Source organism: Tachysurus vachellii, chromosome 11 (genome assembly GCF_030014155.1).
Source record: "Tachysurus vachellii isolate PV-2020 chromosome 11, HZAU_Pvac_v1, whole genome shotgun sequence".
NCBI classification, from domain to species: domain Eukaryota; kingdom Metazoa; phylum Chordata; class Actinopteri; order Siluriformes; family Bagridae; genus Tachysurus; species Tachysurus vachellii.
In genome coordinates, this window is record NC_083470.1 from 8,216,086 (window position 1) to 8,242,500 (window position 26,415).

The 26,415-nt window shown below is 36.3% G+C and overlaps 2 protein-coding genes across 2 annotated transcripts in view; one reads left to right on the forward strand and one right to left on the reverse strand.

Moving 5' to 3' along the window:
* The window catches only part of sema3b (sema domain, immunoglobulin domain (Ig), short basic domain, secreted, (semaphorin) 3B), a 53,825-nt gene extending 40,131 nt beyond the window's left edge, over window positions 1-13,694 (forward strand). Inside the window, exons 5-18 of the mRNA XM_060881052.1 lie at window positions 2,391-2,510; window positions 2,740-2,833; window positions 3,903-4,022; window positions 4,157-4,299; window positions 4,402-4,516; window positions 4,609-4,678; window positions 5,212-5,356; window positions 5,498-5,717; window positions 6,492-6,580; window positions 6,728-6,769; window positions 7,262-7,419; window positions 7,573-7,628; window positions 8,700-8,839; window positions 9,225-13,694. Coding sequence (XP_060737035.1) covers window positions 2,391-2,510; window positions 2,740-2,833; window positions 3,903-4,022; window positions 4,157-4,299; window positions 4,402-4,516; window positions 4,609-4,678; window positions 5,212-5,356; window positions 5,498-5,717; window positions 6,492-6,580; window positions 6,728-6,769; window positions 7,262-7,419; window positions 7,573-7,628; window positions 8,700-8,839; window positions 9,225-9,701 — 1,989 coding nt within the window. The 3' untranslated portion in view covers window positions 9,702-13,694. The remainder of the gene's footprint in view (window positions 1-2,390; window positions 2,511-2,739; window positions 2,834-3,902; window positions 4,023-4,156; window positions 4,300-4,401; window positions 4,517-4,608; window positions 4,679-5,211; window positions 5,357-5,497; window positions 5,718-6,491; window positions 6,581-6,727; window positions 6,770-7,261; window positions 7,420-7,572; window positions 7,629-8,699; window positions 8,840-9,224) is intronic.
* Window positions 13,695-19,791: 6,097 nt separating this feature from the next.
* The window catches only part of sema3bl (sema domain, immunoglobulin domain (Ig), short basic domain, secreted, (semaphorin) 3bl), a 41,383-nt gene continuing 34,759 nt past the window's right edge, over window positions 19,792-26,415 (reverse strand). The window contains exons 14-16 of the mRNA XM_060881098.1: window positions 25,705-25,930; window positions 24,355-24,488; window positions 19,792-23,582 (exon numbers count right to left, since the gene is read on the reverse strand). Of these exons, the coding sequence (XP_060737081.1) occupies window positions 23,118-23,582; window positions 24,355-24,488; window positions 25,705-25,930 (825 nt within the window). The 3' untranslated portion in view covers window positions 19,792-23,117. The remainder of the gene's footprint in view (window positions 23,583-24,354; window positions 24,489-25,704; window positions 25,931-26,415) is intronic.

Sequence of the window (26,415 nt, forward strand, 5' to 3'; positions counted from 1 at the left end):
AAATGAAATATACATCATGACTTTGTAAGATTCTATCTATTATTCTTAACTCTATAACCTGAACTGTACTGTATAACCTTACAAAAAATAACAACATGTTAAATCATCCAGTTTAGTTCTGTGACACAATTCAACCTTTAAACTATATTATGGGTAAGAAAAGAAAACACACTTCAGATTAGCTGCTTTAACTGTATTCAGCTTTATGACATTTTTTATGACTGCTCTGTGTTATACAGCATAAAGTCAGAAACCACATAAGTGACACTGAAATGCTGAACAACTCACAAGGGTTTTATGTGTGTATGAGTGTAGGTCTTCTGAATGTAGCTTACATAATACTTAACTGCCTCCTAGAAGCTTCCGTTGCTTGTTTTGTCTCGTAGCTTCAGTGCAAAACTAAACAGCAAATATGTTTTGGCTAAATGACTCTTTATGGCTGAGGGGCAGGTCAGCTTGAACTGGCTTAAAATGTACACTATATGATGTCATTTTTAAGCAGCTTACTTAATCTTATCCATAAGAACTCTTTTTTTTTTGAGGTGATTTAATTTTATCCATGAGAACCTTGAGGAAAGGCAGACTTTAGAATTAGAGATAGAACAGAAACCAAACAGACAGATATCGCAAGACACAGAGACAAAACAAAGAATGAAAACTCAAGCAACACATTTGTTTTACTATAAGAGACTTTCTTTCTTTCTTTTTTTTAATTTAATGGAAAAAGTGATGGATTAATTTTCTTTCTTTCCTAACTGTATCCTCTTTCCGGTTTCTTTAAAGACGTAGATTTTGAGGTCAGTCCAGTGTCTCTGCTATTTCCCTGAGGCACAGGATGGACGTTGATTGTACTAAGACAGATGCTTGATTTACAGTGCGTGTCTGAGGGTGTGTCCTGACCCCAATTAAACAGATGTTGGAGGTTCAGGTCATTAGCTAGAGGTAATGTTCTTTGGATGAAAATGAAGAATTAGGGATGCCATGATCTTTAAAGATAAGATAAAAGTAGTATAATTACAAAATGGACAGGAGATACAAAAACAATAGAGAGAGAGAAGATGAATTTATGATTCCTTATTTATTCCTTATTCTTCTCTTCTCTCCTTCAGCACTGAGGAATTAGTACAGCATGTGAAACTAATGAGTAACTCTGAGACAGTGCTTGCTCCATTCTTCCCTCCTAAATCTCTCCCACACTGCTCTTCTCTTAACCCCACTCCATCCATCCGATATTCTTCTATTGCTTCCCCTCTCCACTGTGCAATCTCAATGTTGATGCCTTTGTGTTGTCGTAGCAATTCAGAGAGTCCTGGGAAACATGGCACGCTCCAGTGAGTGCTCTCACAAGTGCTTATTGGAGTGTGTGTGTGTGTGTGTATGTGTGTGTGTGTGTGTGTGAGAGAGAGAGAGAGAGAGAGAGAGAGAGAGACCAAAAGTACATAATGGATATCCTTTACAAGCTGGGAAATAAGATTCGTAATTCTCAAAGATACTCATTAGACTTGAAATAGAAATGACACTAGAAATGTAAGTACAGTGTGAATCGAATAATCGAACAACTAGCATTAACAGTTTTTGTTTTATGCATTAATATTATTAAGATTAAAAGCGTCTGAGAAAAACTTAAATCAAAATCTTAAATATTAATATTGAATTCTTACATAATATTTTGAAAATATGTTATAACTACAACAATTACTAGTAATAAATGAGTTATAATGGTTATATGAAAACTTCAGCACATAGTAATCATGCTATAATCATCTGTCCCCTGACCTTTTTACAATCTTCACTTCCACGTCTGGCTTTTATTTAAAAAATAATGAATTAATACATGAAATGTGTATAACTGGCTGCACAATTCCTCAGATACCTCTGGCTGCATGCTTGGAAATTTAAGCAAGTTGAGCATCAGCAGAGTAACTTTATTAACTGGAAATGTTGTGTTATGCTCATACTGCTTATGTGTCAGACTTATTAAGAATGACGTAGACTTTTCTTTGAATGGTTAATAATTCTAGCTTTCTAGAAGCTCATAAAATGCACTTTATAGTGAATATTATGTGGTTTTGCAAAGATGACAAAGAAGTCATTACATAGTATTTACATTACAGGACAGTGAATGTGAAAGATCAGCCACACTGTCACATTTTTTAACATGGATGCTTGCTAAATTGATGCACTAGATCTCAACACTCCATGTGATACCATGTGTGCATGCATATAGAGTAAATGTGTGGTGTGTGTGTGCGTGTGTGTGTGTGTGCGCTTGGCAGCAAATAATGTGAGACATACCAGATGGACGCTTTTATTTCTGTGGCCTGTGTTAAGAATGTGAAAATTCATGTGCACAAGATGGAATTGTGTATGTCTCTGTGTGTGTTTTGCAGATGGACTGTGTTAATTATGTGAAGGTTTTACATCACTTTAACCGAACTCATCTGTATGCCTGTGGGACAGGAGCCTTCCACCCGACCTGTGCTTACGTGGAGGTTGGACATAAAGTGGAGGTAAGATGAGAGTGTGTGTGAGAGAGAGAGAGATTTTGTATGTGTGTGTGTTTGAGAGAGAGTCTAAAACATTGCTGCAAGGAGTTGGACCCTTAAAGCAATGAAAAGGACTCCAATTTTCCATTGGAAAATACTGTGTTTTAAACTTGAAGAAAATAACAGCCTGTATCTCACTTTCTTTTCTCAATCTCTCTCTCACTCTTTATGTTCTCTTTCTATTTCCCTGTAGGATCACGTGTTTCGATTTGATCAATCTCTTGTTGAAGAGGGTAAAGGGAAAAGCCCATATGACCCACGGCACACCGCAGCTTCTGTTCTAGTTGGTCAGTACACCTGTTTTCCTTACTACATAATCACCAGCAGTCCTGTATGTAAAATACAATAGACAGTAATTATAATCATTTTTAGGAATGTGGTTTAATAGCATTTTATGCAGCAATTTAAACATAAAGAAAGACATTCATCTATTGTAGGATGCCCTTCAGGGTTCTTATACTGCATACAACATGTATTTATTCATCTACTGCTTTTTTAATCAAATAACCTTAATTATATTACATACAAATATGACCAAATTACAGTTCTGGAAATAGCTAGTTAGACAAATACCAAGGCTAAGTGAACCATATTCACTAGCAAGAGAGCAGGTAGAGAGTAGCTGATTGAGGTTTTGTCATGTTATCTAGTTCATTTTTCCTCATGTAATGACACAAATACAAATTAGTCAAAGCAACAATTTGATGTCAACTTAAAGATTAATGTGCAAACATGGGACTCCCCAGACCAATATATAATAACAATCACAACCCACCAACAACAAAGATATTATATTTGTTATTGATTTCTTACATTTTGACCTGCCACATTAATTGGATGGGTTTAAAAGAAACCTAAATAATTTTACCTTAAATCTAATAATGTTTAATAAAAATGTGTTCTGAAAGTAGATAAATTTAAAGAATTAAAAAGTTATATGATTCCAATATTTAGCCATAAAATAGAACATCTTTAAATAAGGATCCTGATATTTGTATATTTCATAAAAGCTATATAGATAAAAGAAAACTCTACATAGGAAGGTTTTTCTTATTCTTTACTTGAAATCTAAGAGGTCCAACATGCAGGACCATAGATTTGTAAGGGTTAAAGGGCTCTATGTCTTCAGGAAGTTAGATAATACTGTATAGGACAGTATATACTGTATATACTGTGCGGCCCTCAGGTTTTTCAGCTAGGCATTTGGAAGTTGATCGATAATGCAATAATCATCTTAGTACAGAATTTTGAAATGTACGTGTAAAAAGGACATTGTGTATGGCCTTACTGTTTTTAAAGAATGCTGTTATAGTGTTTCTCTACATAACTACAAATTCATTTTGTTCTTGCTCCTAGGTGATGAGCTGTATGCAGGCGTGGCCACTGATCTGATGGGAAGGGATTTTACGATTTTTCGGAGCCTGGGACAGAAACCCTCCATACGGACAGAACAACACGACTCTCGCTGGCTCAACGGTATGTTTGCATTCCACAGCTCGAACCCAGGATTCCTCACACAATCTGACCTCGAAATGAATAAAGCTCCTGATACAATAAGGCTTGTGGTTCATGGTCAGATATGAGTGTGTTTGTGTGCACATGTTTTCCAGAGCCCAAGTTCATAGGTGCTTTCGCTGTTCCGGAGAGTGAGAACCCTGATGATGATAAAGTCTTCTTTTTCTTCCGAGAAACTGCTGTTGAAGCTCAAGGCTACGGCAAGGTCACCTATGCTCGGATTGGCCAGCTGTGCCGGGTAAACCGCATAAATGGGGGTTTAATTTAATGGCAAAAAAAGATATATTTTTTATATATAATATATTATATATAATGTCAATTATGTTTGTGTGTGTTGTAGAATGACATGGGAGGGCAGCGTAGTTTAGTGAATAAGTGGACAACATTCCTGAAGACTCGACTTGTCTGCTCTGTACCAGGCAACGATGGCAGTGAAACACACTTTGATGAGCTCAGTAAGAACACAAACACACACATACAAACACTCAAACCAGTGCCCTTAGTGACAAGATTGTTGGATATATTTGACATTTGTGTCCACTTTTAGGGGACGTGTTCCTGCTGCAAACACGAGACAGGAAGAATCCACTGGTCTATACAGTCTTCTCTACTTCCAGGTGAGAACTTGGGCACGCATTTGGGCACACATTGTCTTGAGCACATATTTATGTATCATTCATATGATTTTTTTCTATTTTGGCACTGGATTTTATGCCAGAGAGTCAAAAAGTGACCAAGAACTTATTTTAGGTCTAGAGATTTAGAGATATTCAGCTGTTTAAGAAATCCTCGTATAAAAAACTAAAAGCTGAATGAAACTGAATTAACTGTTCACACGTTGTGCTTATTGCTGTGTTGTTGCATTGCAATATATTCCACGCAAACTAAGTAAAAATAATATCAGATATAATAGAGATAATAATAGAGATAATTATCTCTTATTATCATTACTGATTTAAATCAATAGGAACTACTGACAACTATTTTTACTTTTTATACAAGCAAGAAATTATGTAGTCTGATTTCAGGAATCAGCGCTAAAAACCAGCCAAAATCTAAACAACCAACATAATGATAACAATGATTGTTGTAGTGCATTCAGAATTTCAGTTTCTGTGTTTTATTAATAGTGTGTGTTTCTCTAATGCAGTAGTGTATTCCGTGGGTCAGCCGTCTGCCTGTACACTATGAACGACATCCGGAGGGCATTTTTAGGGCCATTTGCACATAAAGAGGGACCAAATTACCAGTGGGTGCCTTTCCAAGGCAAAGTTCCTTACCCTCGACCAGGCATGGTGAGCTCCACAAAACATTTCACTAAAACATTGTTGCTAGTAGTGTTTAATCTCTCAATATAAACAAAATGGTGTTGTTTTTCCAAACTACATTAAATTACAATGAATTCTCTTTTATGCATTCCTCTAACCATTGTGTAGTGTCCCAGTAAGACGTTCGGAAGTTTTGAGTCCACTAAAGGTTTCCCAGATAATGTGATCCAGTTTGCACGTCATCACCCATTGATGTACAACCCGGTGACGCCGCTCGGTGGCCGTCCGCTTTTCCTGCGCACAGGAATGCCATACAGCTTCACACAGATCGCTGTGGATCGAGTTAATGCTGCAGATGGCCACTACGACGTCATGTTCATCGGAACAGGTCAACACCTTTAGTCCTTTATAGAATGGATTAATAAAGTACATTAAATTAGGAATAAACCATGGCATGTCCACAGAGTTATATGTACATAAACAATGACCTGGATTTACAGTAACCATCACAAAGTTATTTATTTTGCTATAACAACAGGCCCCAAAGTGTTTCAATTCCCTTATACCACCGCATTTTGCCCAGAACTATACAAGTAATTTATCAAAGAACTTTAAATTATGCTTAAAATCATACTTTTAATATATGATAATATGATTTAATATGATTATGCTTTTAATCATACTTAAAAGCAACATACTTAACAATCTCTTGAGGTAAATACGACAAAAATAATGCAGCTTGTTACAACAAAACTGCAAAGCGCGTAGTCTTCCAGCTGTAAACTTTACCATGTAGAAAAACCTAAAAATGTAAAAACCTTCCATTACAGATAAATTAATTCTTTGTTAAATAACATGTTTAGTATTCAACTGAGACTACATGGAGTGTCCACTATTAAAGTTCTTATGTAAGCTGTTATGATAAAAATGATAACATATTAGACCTAGCACTACAAACTTATTCAACACATACTGAGTGATCAGTTTTGAGAATTCAGGAGTCTTATGGTACGCTCTGCATTACTTTTATATTCTAGTAGACTGAGTAACAACTGAATAGCCATTTAATGTGATTGTGTCAGTTAATGTAGTATTTTTATTTTAATTATTTGATATTCTGAGTGTGAGAGAAATTCAACATTTCGACCTTTATCCTTTGTAGATGTCGGCACAGTTCTGAAGGTGATCTCTGTGCCCAAAGGAAGCTGGAGCAACACAGAGCTGCTGCTTGAAGAGCTGCAAGTCTTCAAAGTATGTGAATGTGTGTGTGTGTGTGTGTGTGTGTGTGTGTGTGTGTGTGTGTGTGTGTGTGTGTGGGTTTGATTCTCAATTTTCAAATATTCAAATACACTTCCAAAATAAATGCGTGAGCAAACACAAATGTTCTTCTCTCTACAGGATTCTTCATCCATTATCAATATGCAGATCTCCTCCAAACGAGTAAGTCTGAAATTCATTACACTGGGTAACTAGGTACCTGCTGAGACCTTCCAGAGTTGACCACTGACCCTAATCATGGTGTCTTAAGTTATTAGTTTTTAGACTGGTGCTTTGTGATGAAAGTCATGTCTCCACTGAACTACTACTCAAAAGCTGTGCTGATGTACTTACATAGTGTTAAGTGTATGAATAGTGCCAGTTAAGAGGGAGCTATGAACTCTGAGTCTGCTGTATAATTTTTCACTTTGACAGCAAAATGATAACATCATCAGCAAAAACCTAATTTAATGCATGATTATATTTCATTTAATGAACAGGACAGGCAATGACATTGCTTAAGATTTGAGATAAAATATGTAGTTAAAATCTAATAATATGTGTAACTTATTAGATTTCCAGACCAGTGTGTCCTTGTGTGTCTTTGTAATTTAGTAGTCTCTCTCTCTCTCTCTCTCTCTCTCTCTCTCTCTCTCTCTTTCTCTCTCTCTGCAGCAACAGCTATATGTAGGCTCTGATACAGGTGTAGCACAGGTGCCACTGCATCGCTGCAGCATGTACGGTAAAGCATGTGCCGAGTGCTGCCTTGCCCGTGACCCCTACTGTGCCTGGGATGGACACACTTGCACTCGTTATCTGCCTAACACAAAACGGTACACACACTCATTACCGGTGCTGCACTTTTCCATCACATCCTCATCTCTCATTACATCACTACTGTGGTTTCACAAGTAAAATCTGATCTTTTGCAATCCTCTTCATTTTTTTGTACACGTGTGTCTGTATGTCTATGTGCGTACACTTAGGCGCTTCCGTCGCCAGGACGTGAGGAACGGTGACCCTAACACACTCTGTTCAGGAGGTCAGTTTACGCCTCTGGGGGCAGCGTTACACCACAGATCATTACTTTTCAGTGCTTGTTTCAGACACATTGGCTTAAGTTCTCATTAGAGTTAATAAAAACAGACTAGTAACCCAACTTATTTTAAACATATAGAAATTGTTTTAGACTTTCAGTACAGTGAGAGGATCTTATCTGTCCATCAAGTCGAAAACATCAAGGTGTGCAAAAATTCCCAGTGAGAGCACTAACCTTAATGAGAAATGCAGACCTGACTGACTGTTATGTTAGACTATTTTAATGACTGAGTAGCAGAAAGAAAAACTACATTGTTTAATTTTTTATATTCAGTGATCAGTCAAAAACAATACAATACTTGTAGAAAATTAAATGATGTAACATTTGTCTTTCTTACTCAGTCAACAAAATAGTTTCACTATTTAGAAGTTTCTTGCTTTAAGAGAAGCAATACTTCCACCTAGCTTTGGGAAACTTTCTGGTAAAAGCATGTTTGATGAAAGGGTGTGTGACATGATTTTGGAGCTCCCACCGGTTTTCACCCTCCATTCATTCACTCATCTCTACTGGCCAAACACAATGGAAGTAGGCTTGCCAATTCATTTGATGTGCCTGTCCAACTTCCACATATGGCCTGCTGGCTTGTTTAATTCATTCTGACAAAGAAAGAAAAATAAAAGTTAAAGGCTTTTAAAGAGTTTTCTTGTAGTAAATGGGTGTTTTTAATGGATATAAGCCGGTGCAAGAAGTTGTTGCAGCCAGAAAAGAATACAGTTTACATCACACTAATGATCAAAAATAGGTTAAAGTTGGAAGAAATCTTGAAAAAAATAAAAGTTTTGCACATAAGCACAGAAAGCCATGATTCAGAACAGCAATTTTTTCAATATACTTGAAATTTGTCAACTGAAATCCTCATAATCAAACAATAGTGTTTGAATAGAATAGATTTAATTCTAATTTTATAGTTATTGAATGAATGAATGAATGAATGAATGAATGAATGAATGAATATTTTGACCATTTGAAGCTGATATTGATTTTAACACCACTGCTTTATTTTCTGCTCTGTAGACCACCAGAAGCTGCGTGTTTTGGAGAAAAAGCTGTATGCAGTGGAGGGAAGTAGCTCTTTCCTGGAGTGCATTCCCAAATCACTACAGGCTCAGGTCACCTGGACCTTGCAGAGACACCCTAACAATGCTCGAGAAGAGGTGAGAGAAGGGGATAAAGAGGACAAGGAAAGGGAGAGAGATGATGGAAATGGGTGATTAAAGAGAATTTACAGATCAAGTCAGAGAGAAACAAAACAATATGATAAAATATTTGTGAAAATGAGAAAAATGTGAATGGGAATCCACAGAAAAAGAAAGGAGGATACTAAATGGGTAGACAGGAGGAGTGATGGGGAAGGGGAGAATTGGTGTAAAGATATGACAGCTTTAATAAGAAATGATGAAACTGCTTTTATTCTTCAATTACTGATCTTTTATATTATCAAAATTATTAGACTTTTAATTTTCCTTTGTGTGTGTGGTGTGTGTGTGTGTTTGTTTAACTTCATGCATATTCATGTGTTGCTCATTCATTTGTTTGCAGGTCCGTCTGGATGATCGCGTGCTTCAGACAAATCGTGGCTTGTTGCTACGACGAGTGTTACGCAGAGACAGTGGAATTTACCAGTGTCATGCAATGGAGCATGGATTCACCCAAACGCTGCTCAGCATCATGCTGGACGTCGTCCCCACTACAGGCCCAGCACATAGCCAAGCACACAACCCCACCCAGAGCCAAGCACAGTCTACCAATCAGAAGCTGTGGTACAGAGACTTCATGCAGCTGGTCGATCACCCCAACCTGAGCACCGTTGACCAGATCTGCGAGCAGGTTTGGTCACGTAAAAACAGCCAATCAGACAAAGCCATGGCAGACGCGCCCAACGAGTCTCCAAGTATCAATCCTCTGCACAACACGAACAAAAGATGGAAGCATCTTAAGGAGGTGAGGAAGGGGAGGAACCGCAGAACACACGACGGAAAACCTGCACCTCGAGCGCCTCGGAGTGCGGGAGAGTAATATAGGACGAAGAGAGAGAGAGAGATGGACAGATAAAGAAATAGAGATCACTGGAGTTGGATAAAACCGCACATCATCACATTTAATGACTATTTATCAAATATTACACGCAAGCTATACATCAGAAAGTCACAAAATTCTTCACATACTGTACAATTTACCACACACCATTGCCTTACTGCATTGCTGACCCATCATACCTCCTAGACTTCCAAAAATCCTTCCTAACACTTCTACACCTCCCTAAATCAGTCTACAGCCATTTACAGACTTTACTGCCCTGCTTTACGGCACCTACACTGTAGTGCTCTCAAAACTAATTTCACAGTTCAAATCCTAGTTCAAATTTTAAGCCCCAGACTCCACATTTTTTGGATAAATTACCCATTGTAGGTTCTTTTTAGTTTTTATAGTTAGGTGGGCATGAGACTCCTTATACAATACTTTATTTCACACATTTTAATTACTTTTATTTTAATGACATTTTAGCTAAAGCTGTTAGATTTAGCTTTATCTGTAGCTGAATCTCAAATGTCCTTCTAATGGCTACATAGTCCACTACATGTGTACAACAATGCTATTATGTAGTGAGCATAAGTGGTGATATAAAATACAAATAATAGTAATATCTTTACTGGTAATATTCATTACTCTGTCCATAGTAGTATCATTAAAATTCAAATACACTCCCCTAATGCCCTCACTGCTATTCCTACACACTCCATACACTCCTTTACACCCTCACTGCTATTCGTACACACTCCATACACTCTCTTTATACCCTCACTGCTATTCGTACACACTCCATACACTCCCTTTATACCCTCACTGCTATTCCTACACACTCCATACACTCCTTCATACCCTCACTGCAATTCCTACACACTCCATACACTCCCTTTATACCCTCACTGATATTCCTACACACTCCATACACTCCCTTTATACCCACACACACACACACACACACACACACACACACACACAATGATGCAATAATTATTTGCTTGGGCTTCTTTCTGAACACAGAGGCCCAAAGTGCAGACAAGGATGATGTCGTTCTGAATAAATTTGCCTCATCTTGGCTACAACTCCAAGTAGAGGAATAATCGGAACCACAGAAAAAGTATTAAACAGACTCAGTACCTATACAAACTGTACAGCGGTGCAATTGCATGCATTGTCTTGGAACAGCACGGACACTTAAACATTGATCTTCTTCTAGAAAAACAAACAACAACAAAAAAAAAGGCTTTGTATATTTGCAACATATTTGTGTGTTTGTGCTTCATGCTGTTTGCATTCTATAGAACAGAATTTTCTCTATATCTTCTAATATTCTCTGTGTGACCAAAACCACTACTTAGCTGAGCACCACTAGCTGCCTGTTACCATAGAAACTGTTAAAGCTGCTCTCTAGTGTTTGCCATCAGCAGGAAATGGGGAGAAAGAAACTTAAAACTGTGAACTTACCTACAAAATATCATCAACAGCTAATTTATGGAAAAGAGTTCCTTTGAGTCATGTGGCCTGGCTTCTCACTGGCGCCACCTGTTGTACGGAAACACTTTGAGCTGCTTTGATGTTGGTTTTTGCTCCCACTTCATCCAAAGCACATTTTGTGTGAGATCAAAAGGTGGTAGGATGGAGGGTCACCCATGTGCGCTATACCTGCATTGTGTGTTTGTTTGCTTTACGATGATGTGTGCTAGACACCTTCTGTCATTATCAGGCACAACATCAAAGCAGGGGTGCATTATGGGAAAAACAGACAAATGGAGGTGTGGGTAAAGAAAATAATTTATGATGTGGGATAAAGGATGTTTTGGTTTTGAACCTGCTTCTAATATGTTATTATTTACAAGAAAAGATGATTGTGTGTGTGTGTGTGTGTGTGTGTGTGTGTGTGTGTGTGTGTGTGTGCGTGTGTGTGTGTGTGATTCATAGCTCCCACAGTCAAATGAACTCTATATTCCTCATACAGCATGTTATTTAAAGTAGCGGTCATTCATTTTAAAGTAAAAACACTAATTGTAATGACATCAGATTCTCTCATCAACCCTTTTTGCTGATGTAGGGGGTTTTAGGTTGGAGGATAAATGACAGATAATAATTCCTTACTCCTTTAGACCTCAGTCAACCACTTACAGTTTTCCTGTGCTATTAAGAAAAATGCATACTGTGCTCCAATTCTCATTTTACTTCAACACAAGCAGCATCAGAGAGCGGGGAATAGTGGGGTTGAATACCTAAGGCCTCTAAATGGAGAGGTTTGGGTTTGCATTTCCATTAACGAGATGTGAAGTATGTATTTTCATGTAACATCCCTGACTACTAAATTATATACCACAAAATTTAAAGCAGTTCTAGGAAATCTGTTCTATTCAGCTACTTTTGTGGTTCCAAAACATGTCATATTTTTTGCTATTATTGTTTTCCAGAGTGGTTTGCGGTAATGGCTGGTATGAGAGTGAATGAAAATAACGAGTCAGAGCAGAAAGGTGAATTGGTGAACTGGCTTTTGGTTTTTACCACTAGATGTCAGCTGGGTGTTGTGAATGAAACATGAAGCAATTGAGTTAAACTATCACTATTCAAGACTACAACCAGAGAAAGATACAGATATACAGATAATTACATATATAGCTACAACGAGCTGCTTTTTTTATATCAGGCATACTTATATGTTCCACACTAATGAGAATTTTAAAAGAAATCAATAATTAAATAAAAATAAAGAAATAAATAAACATTGAGAAATTTTAGAAATTTCAGAAATGTGAAACATTTCAGTTCCATGGAATTTGAGAAGTGAAGAAGATTCCAAATTTCCAAATTGAAATGGGAGAAATTTGAGAAGTTTCAGTTCCTTAACTTCCTCAGAAATAAAAGTACCAAACCAAACGTACTTTTTTCCTGTCAGTAGGCTGATTTCAGCAATAATGAAAATATTGAGCAAATTCATGAAGCATCATTTCTTGAGGAAGGTGCATGAGTGTTGAATGGTGTACATTTATCTTTTACAGTAAAGCTTTAAAAGTAACAGCCCTAAATGTTCAGTTATGTACTTTGATGATATCCACACCAGCATCAAGGAAACGTACTGTACCTTTTATTCTTTGGAGTAAATTTTAGTTTCTTCCCTGTTCTTGAAAATTGTATCGTAAGGCCTGACATCTCAACTTCCTTTCCTTCAGCAATCAGTTCCACTAGCTGTTATCAATTCCTTAAGATATAAGATAAGAGTGTAAAAGGGTGAATAGGTTTTGTTCTATTTATGATGTTTCATGAGGTAATGAACGGTTATGCCTGTTTCTGTTCATTTGCATGACTTAAATAAAGATGTGTAGTTGAGTGTTTTGCCAGTACAGTAGACAGGAAGCACATTGGCACATCTAATGTTCTTATGACGTATTTAAGACATAATAAGCTAATATGTAGTGGTGAATTGTGCTGAGATTGACATTTGTAATATATCCATTCTTCTGAAAACTGGAGAAAAAGTGTGTATATTTTGAGGTATATGTTCCTTTCCTTTTTAAACCATATTTAAGGATATGATCCAAAACTCTACTTGTGTGACATGACATTTTCCTCTTTTAACTTTTTTTTTCTAGAAAAAAAAAAAAATTAACCAAATGACCCAGACCAGCTCACTGATTTCGTTGCCTTGTGACTCTTCTCATATTCAGAGAGACAGAGCATCTCTGTGTTCCGTCTGTGTATGTGTGTGTGTGCACATGTACGAGTGTGTATATGCGCGCTCGTACATGCATGTGTGTGATGCATTAACATGTGTAAGTGTGTTTTTTGTATGTGTGTGTCTACTGTTAGATGTTGTAAACTGTAAACTATGGATTAAAAGTGATTTTTCTGGAGAGGTCTAAGGCCAAAGTTGACATGGAACACTGTAGTGACTATTCCTATTTCTATGTGGTTTGTTGCATCAGACTGTATTTGATTAACACAAAGAAATAAACAGGTACTTCAAAATGTATTCACCATATTGATTCATTGTTTAATGATAATTCATTGCATTCATTCAGAATAATTTCATAAATATGTTATCGGTATTGGTAGAAAAACAGAAAATCTCAATAGACAGCTTTTTACAAGGTGAAAGTAATTTTTTAATTATAAACTACATCATGAATTAATAAGTAAGCATGTAAGAAAGAAATATGTTACTAAATATGTCTCCAAAATATTTTCAAAATGAGGTTTCTGTTCTACAATCCTATTCCCAACGTGTGCCGATTCAAAAGAATGAGTCAACTCGAAGACTCGTTTCCATTCGATCCTCAATGTCACAGGACAAAGCTCAAAGATGACAATAAAATGGTAATAAAATTGTTATAATGGATTTCCAATGTAGCTTTCTAGCCTAGTGTGTGCTTTTTTTATATCTTGGGCATATTTGATAGACAAAATGGGTTCTGTAGCATCTGACACTAGTGCTTGTTAGTATAATTACCTTGCAGTGAGCTAGTCTCTTCTCGTTTCATGGACGAGTTTTTCCTGTGCTGAGTAATCTAATCACTGTATGCCGTCTTTCTTTGGAATATTTCACATTTATCAGCAACTAGCTGACTAGCTGATCTCATCTGGATACTTTAAATTTGTACGTAAGATATCTATTGTTTAAAGCATTCCGTGAATAAAATGGAATGGAACTGACACATGGCTCATGAAGTGCTGAAGGGTTTGAATGCTGCTACCTCAAAATGTTGGAATATAGTTTTAAACTGCAACACAGTGTATTTGATTAAAGAATTTGATTGATAGTTCAGCAAAAGAAGAACAATTTCTGGACATAATATATAAAATGAGCCGTTTGGGAGCCAAACGGACCGATTTCTTATTAGTCTGATGATGAGCCTCATGGTCTGATTCATGAACAGAGCCAAATCATCAGAGTTTGTTGCATGCTGTGGATTGTAATTGATTGGGTCAAAGATTAAGGTTGTTTTAGGTTTTAGTAAGAATTTTAGACTGAGTATTAAACTTAGATGATGTAATTGGAGTAGGCAGGAAAAATGTCAAAATGATGCTTATGGGTGGATTAAGAATAATATTAAGATTAGGAATTAGGATTATGATTAGAAGTCATGGTTAGGTTTAGATATAGATATGATTTATGGTAATGATTTAAATGTGGTTGGTTAATAGTTCAATGGGATTTAGTGTTAGTTTATGGGTAGGGTTTAAATGAGAGAGCGCGAGAGAGAGAGAGAGAGAGAGAGAGAGAGAGAGAGAGAGAGAGAGAGAGAGAGAGAGATCATTTTCCAGGTTAAAGTGTAAGTATAAACACCATAAAGAATTTCAGATGCAAAGTATCTCTCAATTGTTTCTTTTTGAGTAATGGCTGTTTAGAAGGGCTCTCGAATGTTTTCAGTACTTCAGTTAAAAAACCCTACAAATGGATGCATGAGTGCTCTCTCTTCAGTTTCCCAAACAGAACTTGAACATAGTTGAAGTTGCATTCTCCTATCCTGTGCATATAAACTGCACAGTTCTGCACGTGGCTTTTTTTCTGTATGATGTGCTTATTCATACTTCTTTTGGCTATTGTGTTAAACACTTGGTGGAACATGTGGGTATATAGGATATTTTACCAGCAGGGAAGTGCTCGGATATTTTTATTTTTTGGATTTTATTTGATAGCTTCAGTTTTGTAAAGCATATCCATAATAATAATAATAATAATAATAATAATAATAATAATAATAATAATAATAATAATAATAATAATAATAGTATTATTAATAATAATAATAATAATAATAATAATAATAATAATAATAATAATACTAATAATATAATATTCACAATGATCTTTTTTATTAAAATTCATCTGTTGTTCAGCTTTGTAGAATTTTAATGTAAGTTGTAAAAATATGTTCACATTTACCATTGCATTCTATATGATGAATATAAGTGACAGAGAAATCAGCTTCAGACTTCATAGATTTGACTACTATGATGGTTCTGTTTCTCTTGGTTTCACAAACGTGAACAACTAGCTGGTTTTAACAACAACAACAACAACAACCAATAAAAGACCATTATTTTTTTGTTTTTAAATGACTTATTTTTATATATTTTACCTTTCAAAGAACAGAGCTCAGAGCTTAGCCTCGATAGCCCGTTTATATCAGCCGTCCTGGAGTGATGGCACTTCATCATGTCCTCATGTCCTACACAGGCCTCAGCAGAGACAGCATGGATGATTAATGTATCTAATTAGCTCTAATTACATCCTGCTAGGTATACGTTCATTAACCTCTTTTGCCGCTTGTTAGACGTGTTGACATTTCAGAGTCATGGTTTCCATGTCAGAACACTTTACCTCATTCGACGCTTTCAGTTTAACACAACCACCCACCCACACACCCACACACCCACCCACACACACACACACACACACACACACACACACACACACACACACACATACGCATACACATGCACAGTCTCATATTCACCTAGTCTCTTTGGACTGTCAGTCTTTCCTTCTCCAGAGCTACATCCTGTTTTTTTTCACACCTTCTACACTGTGTGCTTGATGTTTTCTCTGCATTTCAAAACACCCCTCCTCTCCCCACCCGGCCCACAATTCTCCCCCAATCTCTCTCACGTTCTCTCTTTCTCCAGCTCACTGTGTATAAGGCCGTGAAGGAGGTTGAGAAAACAAATGCATGGCGATGATGGAGGAGAGTAAAGAAAAATGTCAAGCATGTAGGAGAGGATGAGGAGTTTACACAGTCAGCAAAAAACACCCACATATGAGTTGAGTTAATTAGGCTTCAAATAATATTGCTTTTGACGATCAGCTGAACAAGAGAGAAAATAAGAGTTAATCTATGGATGGATGGATAGATGAATTGATGGATGGATCATATTAGCAGGTTTAAAGCAAGAGTTGACTAATCAGCAGCTTGAAGACTGCAAAACAATTTTTTCCATTTACTATGTAGCTATGTTTACATCTAATGAGCTTCATAATGATGTGACAAATGTTGATTTTATAACTATATGACACTACTTATTCTCACACTACACACTCGCTCAATTTCCTTTACCTTCTGCTCTAAACAGAGGAGTAGTAGTTATGTAAGCTATTATTTATTTATTTAATTTTTTAAAGATAACCTTTCCTGAACTATGAATACTTCTATAAACTACATACTGACTGCATATCAGGCTCATGGTTGCCAAGGTTATGCTGGAATACACCTTGAACTTCATTATCCATCAGCCTCAGCATGACGCATATCCATGTCATATATATCCAGTGATTACGCACAGCTGTCACTCAGTGCTACCACAATCAGCACCCTTAAATAAAGTGATGTGTTTCAGGGTCTGTTTGCCAAGCTTTTGTTGCTGTGTCGTATTGTGTTATATTGTGTTATGTTGTGTTGTGTGTGTCCATCTGTCTATCCATAGTCTTGTATCCATAGTTTACAGTTCTTGTTTCTTTATGTTTTTGGGTCCATTGTTTAGACTTCTAATCATGCTACTAGTTATAAGGGATGTGGTTGCTCAGTGTTTAAGACATTGAACTACAAATCAGAAGATGGTGAGTTCAAACCTCTGATCCACCAAGCTGCCACTTCTGGGCCCCTGTGCAAGGCCCTTAACCCTCAAATGCTCAGTTGTATAAAATGAGATAAATCTTTATATTGCTCAGGATAAGTGTGTCTGCCAAATGCAGTGTATGTATGCTATGACACTGGCTGTTTATAGGGATAATCACACCACACAATCACTCTAACTGAATATTTACTTTATATTTTACTTTATGGTTTTTTGCACCACTGTCACATTCTACATGCTCAGTTTTTCTAGTAATGAAACTTTAAAATGCGATTAAAATGAAATCAGAATTTTTGCTTGCTATTGAAAGAGTTAGGTTTAATTGTAATAGAAATAACAGACTCTGGCTTTTGTTCTGCAGATTTACTGTTGTTGTTGTTGTTGTTGTTGTTAATGTTGTTATTACTGTTGTAAGTTTGCTACCCCTTCAAACGAAATGATGAAAGCCTAAATTTCATTATAACATGTTCACGTTCCTTCATTATCCTAAAATGTTGCACTCAGCTGTATGTTTTTAGTTACAAAATACAATCTAGTTATTTATTATAGTTCCATTTGATCAAAAGAAATCTTGGAATACTGAAAGTTTAAACTAGTGGTTGGTTTTAGACGTTTTTTTTATTTTGTTGAAGTATAGCGCCTCGAATGCACACATGCAAAGTGTTATGTTACGTAGGAAAGCCTATAACAGTTGCTGACGTAAGTGTGTTTACTGTAATCTTATTGAATTTCATGTGCTGATTTGTTTTCCTAAACACAGAAATGCATTTTTTATTCTACACACTAAACAGTATCTGGTGGTGCCTTGGTTTGTTTTTCAGATATACAACTCATATCCGAGTCCTTTCAGGAACATCAGCTTGGTGTATGTCTGCATGCTTATAACTGTTTTCATGATTAAGATGTACAACAAAGTAATTATTTGTTTTCTTCTGTTGGTAACACTTTAGATTAATGAGTTCCCTTAATAAATGACTTTATTTTGGCTCTCATTTTAAATAGCAATCCAAATTTGGAAGTAAGTCAGGAATAAAAGCTTCGGAAGTTCTCTTATGCAAAAGTAATTGAGAATGGACTAGTGAAGCAGATTAATGTTAATGCTCCAAGCTCATCAATTTTTTTTTCAATAACATAAATATCAACATCTTGGAAAATGCTGAATTAAGAATATATAATAAAGAAAATTTGGATTTTTTAATTCCTCACTTAAGCATCATAAATCCAGAGTCACTCAGATGAGGATTGATTGCCTTTTGAGCCTTGATCCTCTCAACATTTTTTCCTAATAATATCATCTCAGGGAGTTTTTCATTGCCACCATTGCCTTATTATAAATAAACAAACATTTTCATTAAAAATTTAATCCTGAATTTTTAATATTAATATATGATAAAGTTGCTTTCCAACAAAGTCCATTGTTAAAAGCGCTAAAAAAATGTAATTGAAGGATATTAAGTCTTGAGAATCAGCTCATTGAGAAACAGTCAGCTCTAATCTAAAACAAAGCAGATCTGTGTTTTATAGTAAAGTTTGTTTAAAACAACCTTAAATAAACTAAGTAAATTTTAGCTGGAATGTCCAAATTGTGTCTCATACATCAAATGTATATTTGTTGATTTTTTTTTTTTTTTTTTTTAATACTAAGCTCAGGAACCATTATAATTCATGGTAAGTTCATATTATTTAGTTAAATAATAAGGGAACATTAAGTATGTGTCTAGATTTATTACCTATTTAGTGTTTACCAAACAAAACAAAAGCTGAACACTGTGTGTAAGATGGAAATCTTCCCTCGGTGTGACACTAGTCCATCATGAACACACACATTCATTCACACCTACAAGAAACTTCCAATGACTAATTCACCTCCTGGCATGTTGTTGTGAGGTGGAAGGGAAACCTCTGTGTATGGAAAAGGAACTTCCAAACCTGAGCTCTGAATTAAACTTGGAATCCTGAAACCTAACAGCAATGTTACCCGACTGTGCCACTGTTCCGCCTTCTAATGACACATAATTGAGTAGAATTATATTATACTTACAGTACTTTTATCACAGGAAGTTGAGAACATTTATATACACTTCTGAAACTAACCATGCTTTCAACTCAGAACATAATTTCAGAGACTTGCATCAAACAAACAAACAGCATTTGGACTTGATTATGGTTATGTACAATTCAGGATCAGTTAGCATCAATTATAGCTTTAAGCGGTGACCTTATGTTCAGTGTGGTCTTGCTTTACATCTTAAATCTATACATCTCTGATAGCTTTCTGCCTCTTTTGTAGTCAAATAACAAATGATTAAAAGCCCCAATGTAGACTGATCACTTAATCTTGTATTCTGACTTTAAATGGTATTCAAATCCAAATCGTACACAAGCATGCGCATGCAAAAGACATAAAAGAGAAAGACAAACATCTCACTGAGAAGCTTGAACCACTGAAGCCCATGACAGAGCTCATGACAAACATATCTACAATAAGGAACATATTTATCCCATTTTATTCAATTATCTTTAAGGACAAAACCCACATCTGTACACTCTGCATGCAAGGATCTGTTTTAAATAAGACATAAATACATATAACCGTACAAATTCTTACACATACACACACACAAACACACACACACACGTTGTATGTGTTATCTGCAGATAAAACAAATGCACAGTGCTGAAACAAGTACAGTCTGTTAGTTTTTGAGTACACTCTTGGCTTTGGGATGCAGTGTTAAGTCTTAGGATGATACATTGAAATTGTTTGAATAATATTTTAACATGATGAATGATGTAAAGATAATTATTTTATAATTAGAGCATTGAGGCTGTTGGCCTTAAACGTTTGGGATAAAAAGTTGGACCCAAACCTTAAAGCGTAGATTAGTACAAAGTTAACATCAAGTAACTATACTTAGAGGTGACACTAAAAAAAAAAAAAAAAAACACAATACAACAACACCAAAAAAACCCCACTAATGAGTCAATGTGTTTTTACCATAACTTCTTTGTTTTTTGTTTTTTTCGTGGCAAAAAAGCTGAAGCTAACACTAGAAAAGTATATATTGTATTTTTAAACCGTGTATAAAGTGATTTGTAAAAAACACATTATCAATAAATGTCCAGTCTGCAAATGGATGTACAGTACTGAGCTGAACCAAGGCATTTATGAACAATTGAATCAATGCCATTAACAGCTATAATATTATTTTTACAAGGTTTTCTAAAATTATAGTAATGCAAAAGCAAAAGATTCAGATGGATCTATATTTTGACACTGGCCTCTGAATCAGACTAGATTAGATCAAGAGAAATATTTTCAAAGAAAACAAGTTGTGTGTTTCCAGACTTCTGTTAGAACAAATAAATCACCAAACTGAGTGATGTTAAAGCATTTAGGCTTAATGGAGAAGAAAAAAAAAAGCAAACCAAACAACCGTGCAGACTTGGCTCCTTAGTCAATTAGATTTTTTTAAAAGAAAGCTTTCTTCTATTTCCAAAACAATCTGGACGTTTAAGCTTATTGTACTGCATCGCATTTGAAATTCAGTGTTTTTACAGTGTCTTAATCTGAACATTAAATAATGTATAGTACAGGAAAAACGAACAGCTGTAATGAGATCCATCACCATCAGAAATGATATCATACAGGTAACATTTTCATTCCTCGTTTTCAACTACACCTTCAAAACCTTCATATTCCATGTAAGTACCTTTGTACATCCTCTACGTCCTTTTACGAAAGATATAAGAGTGACCACGCTGATAACATCTGTAACATCTATGCACCAAAAAAAAAGTTTAGCTACAGTTATGAGTAAATATACGTACATATATATCCATCCAAACAATCTCTACCCTGCTTATCGTATACAGGGCTGTGGGAAATCTGGAGCCTACCCCAGGAGACTCTGGGAACAAGGGTGGGGACCACCTACACAATACGCCAGTCTAACACAGGGCACGACTGCATACAAACTCACACACTACAGACAATTTAGAGATGCAAAACAGTCTACAATGCATGTGTTTGGATTAGTGAAAAAAACTGGAAAACTTGGAGGAAACCCTAGAGGCACAGGGAGAGCATGCAAACTCCACATACAAGGCAGAAGCACGAATTAAACCACCAAGCTTGGAATTGAGAGGTGTTAACCGCCAAGCCACTGTGCCCCCATATATGAAGATGCAATAGACTTGTTTTTTTGCTATTCATTTTTATACCAATGATGTTGAATATTTGAATCTCACATGATGTTGTTCATTTAATACTTTGGAATGTAATTACAGTTGTATCGTTTATACTAAAATGTTTGTTTGAATATTTAATTATTATTTATTTTTTATTTTTATTATTATTATTATTATTATTTATTATTATTTACTATTTATTATTAACTCACAAAGGACTGATACAGTAGACTCTCCGGATAAACTGATTACCAGCGTGTGTAATCGTTAATATTAGAAAATTAGAAAGGAGTTTCTTTCTTTTTTTTTTTTTTTGGTAGGCGTCTCAAGTGTCAGCACTTAACAGTCATTGTCTCTCACTCACTCACTCATTTTCTACCGCTTATCCGAACTACCTCGGGTCACGGGGAGCCTGTGCCTATCTCAGGCGTCATCGGGCATCAAGGCAGGATACACCCTGGACGGAGTGCCAACCCATCGCAGGGCACACACACACTCTCATTCACTCACGCAATCACACACTACGGACAATTTTCCAGAGATGCCAATCAACCTACCATGCATGTCTTTGGACCGGGGGAGGAAACCGGAGTACCCGGAGGAAACCCCCGAGGCACGGGGAGAACATGCAAACTCCACACACACGAGGCGGAGGCGGGAATCGAACCCCCAACCCTGGAGGTGTGAGGCGAACGTGCTAACCACTAAGCCACCGTGCCTTAACAGTCATTGTAAATGATTTAATTCTATAGAATAGCAGATATTGAGCTTTTTTTTTCCTATTAACTTCCAAAGGGAGGGAAAAAAGAGGTGTTATCAAGAAAACAGCTGCTGATAACTGTTATAAAGTGAGCAATAACGAGAACAAACCTGTCTTTAGAGACGATCTACAACATTAAATAGAACTATAAGTGGATATAATGATAATGCACAATGTTTTGATCATTAATAAATACAGCGTGGTTAGTGTTGGCAAATTGCTGTGGTGTAAGAGGAATTAAACACTTCAAGATTATACAACTGGTAGCCTTACACCAGCCCACGGTTCCATCATTTTCCTTTACCTGCACACACCATCATGTTTTATTCCTCACATAGTCCACATACAACCAGTAGCTTGCAGTAATAGCTAAATAAATTATCACATTTCAGTTTAAAAAGAAAATCAGGTTAACAAGTTGGTCAAAATAATAATAATAATAATAATAATAATAATAATAATAATAATAATAAAAACAAACAAACAAACAAACAAACAAAAAACCTGCCAGTACTTATAATATCTGGATGATCATAAAGGTCTTTGGCTTTACTCCAACATTCTGAGAGCACTGTCATATGTGTGTGTGTGTGTGTGTGTGTGTGTGTGTGTGCACCCACATTGTGTCTGCTTCTTCTGTTGATAAAGCAACTGTCGTCAAATTATGGCAAATGGCATCGGAAGAATATGTTTATAAAGAAAATGTAATATAAAATTTGCTCAAAAGTTATGACAAGCTCTGACGATCCACCTCTTTCCTCTGTGTGAGCAGTGTGTATGTTTGAAGGTAAACGTCTTTAAGCTTGAGAGGTGTGTTATAAAATTATAATAAGTCTTGTCCCTGTCAGTTAGTTTCATACAGTATGTCACTCTACTGGGTGTGTGTCTCGTGGCATACGACTCCGTTCCCCAACGTTCTTGCTGACTCTGGTTTTCCGTGCTACCTCCTGCGCTTGTTTGTATTTGTCCATCATGTTCTTGTGCTTCCGCCGCAGTTTTTCATTGCACCAAACACGCTCACAATATTGCTCTACTTGAGGAAGATTTGATGGACCAATCAGCTGCAAGACATCCTTAAACCAGCCCTTGGATGGTGTTCGGTTAGCTGAGCCCATCTGGGCAGGACACGGAGACCAAACTTTGTGTTTATTGTCTTGTGACAGTAAGTCAGCAAGGGTTTCTCCTTGTAACACATCCAACCACACACGTGAGAGTGTCTGAGAAAATCCATGTTCCCGAGAGCGACACACGTAGACAGCTTCATCGTGTCGTAACACTCGTCTGAACAGCAAGCCTTCGTCTGTTTTTACTACTCGCTCGTCCAGCTCCACCTGCAGCGAAGCACATTACAGATAATAACAACAGGGACTGATCCATTAGTATTGTATTATAGAATTTTACATAAAAATTTGAAATATTAATACATTTTATTATATATCATACTAAGTTCTAAATAATATTTATTTCATTTTAGTATTGCAATAATTATCTTAATAATTTTTTTTTCAATAATTATTTTGAAATTATTGCTTTTAAAGTATTTTTTTTTGTTTCTAGATACTGTAAATTCAATAAAAATGTTTTCATGTGAACTCCATAAAGAAATTTATTTTATTTTGTCTCTATTTTTTTTATCTCAACACAAAAGATCTTAATAAGATACTTAAAGCTAAATTTTTATTTGTATAGCACATTGAATAACAAAAAATAAAAATATCAGAAAATTAATAAAATTGTTTTCTATTAAGAAATGTGCAACATCTATTTTATAATAAAAATTTAAAAAAATTATCAGTACTTTCCGAAAGAGAGGCAGTTATCCTGAAACAAACCCATACCCTACTGACATATTTGCCCAAACCATACAAATGTCTAAGAAAACAGAGGATTGTTTTTAAAATGTGATGTAAAGAGCACTAGGTGAAGCAGACTATTCTACTTCTATTCATCTTACAGTGACAGGATTGCGTCAGTGATGAACGATATGGTCTGGGAGCTTTGACAAGTTTCCCTTATGTCTGGGACTTTAAATGTAAACAATAGAAGGAAAGACTTTGAGTAAAATGTTTACGTAAAAGGTTTAAAACACTTTGTTTATCTCACCTCCACAAGATGTTCATCTCGCTGGATGTGCCAGGTGACGGTGGCTTGTGGAGATCGAGGGACACATTCCAGAAAGGTGCTATTGTTCTCCGTGCCATACACAACCCGCACTTCAACCATGTCCACGTCTTCCACTGCAGACAAAACACACTCGATTGAGGACATACACAGATGCTTGTGTGAACTGTTACAGCTATGATGACAGTGTTTAGATTCGCTCCAAAGAGCCAAACAAAGGCAGATGACAATAAGTGTGTGTGTGTGTGCGTGTGTACAGACAAGTGCTAAAAGGTGTTCAAAACCTTTCATTGTGGTTCATGTAAAGGTCACATTTCACTGATGCAGGTGTGTGTGTTTGTGTGTGTAACTGTATACATAGACAAACCCTAAAATGTGTGACAACCATTCAATGCGATTCATTTCGATTCATGTTCTGCTGTCACAGGTGTGTGTGTGTGTGTGTGTGTGTGTGTGTGTGTGTGTGTGTGTGTTTGTATTGATCTGTCATTCTGCTGAAAAGTTCAAATCGGTTCACTGAACAGGTAAAGCTTAGCTTTCCAAATGCAGAGGTTATTGTGTGTGTCTGCATGTGTGTGTGTCTGCATGCGTGTGTGTGTGTGGTGTGTAAGCATAGTTTTGCTTTTTTTTTCTCCTTCCTCCTTTTGTTCCATCTTTTTCTTATTCTCATTAAATTGATGAAAGGTGGTCTGGGTGTAATTTAGGGCTGAGAAGTAAATGAAGTTGATCAAAATCCACAGTGTGTGTGTTTGTATAAAGTGTGAGTGTGTTTAAGTTTTATACACAGTAAGTGCTGTTATATAGTTAATGTAGTGAAAACACTTGCATTTGAAGTTACTTATTAATTCTTTCAGAATAATCCAGCTTCATTTGGGTTAGTTTTCGGCGTTCATATTAATCCTGTGCAAAGTTATTACCTTATTTAACATAATAACCTTGACAGATATAAGCATAGATCACTTAAGTTCACCTTATTTCATGTGTCATTTTAATCTCACATTGCCTCTTACTGAACACATTCTCCAGCTCTCTGTATCTGTGGTCTCTCAGAGGGACATGTTCTGTAGCCAATCAGCAACAAGCAAGAGGTGTTTACAAAAAACACTCATTCTGTTTTGCATTCATGTTTTTAAATTTGCTTTTATAATTTTCTTTCACTGAAGTTTCTGATTTCGCTGTTAGTTTTTGGCTTTGTTGTTGCATTTTCTTATTTCCTGTGGGTTTACATTGTTTCAGAGCAACAATTTAGTGTTTAGTGCTAGGACCCCTAATAAATCCCGAGTGTAATAGATACACATTTTAACTGAACACCTCTCTCTTTCTTTCTCTTACCGCTCTGAATCTGATCTCTGCATTGCAGTGCTGGGTTCACGTGTCTAATGTCCTGTCTGCGGTAGCGGCGTTTAGCGTTGGGAACGTAGCGTGTGCAGGTTTGTCCGTCCCAAGCACAGTAGGGGTCTCGTGCCAGGCAGCACTCAGCACACGCTTTACCGTACATGCTGCAGCGATGTAGAGGAACCTGTGCAACACCAGTGCTCGAGCCCACAAACAGTGATTGCTAAAGAGGTTGGAAAAAGAAAAAAAAAGTTACGTTTATATGCAGCATATTATTTTTGTCATCTGTCAACAGTGTAATATATTTTGAAGCGAAACAACATAATAGCTGAGGTGATATTATTATTATTATTATTATTATTATTATTATTATTATTATTCATTCATTCATTCATCTTCTACCGCTTATCTGAACTACCTCGGGTCACGGGGAGCCTGTGCCTATCTCAGGCGTCATCGGGCATCAAGGCAGGATACACCCTGGACGGAGTGCCAACCCATCGCAGGGCACACACACACTCTCTCATTCACTCACGCAATCACACACTACGGACAATTTTCCAGAGATGCCAATCAACCTACCATGCTTGGAGGTATTATTATTATTATTATTATTATTGGATGATTTTACCTTTTGTGCATGTGCACTATGACATCATAAAAAATAAGATGTTCAAAGGAGAGCAAAAGCCATTTCTCAAGAATTTA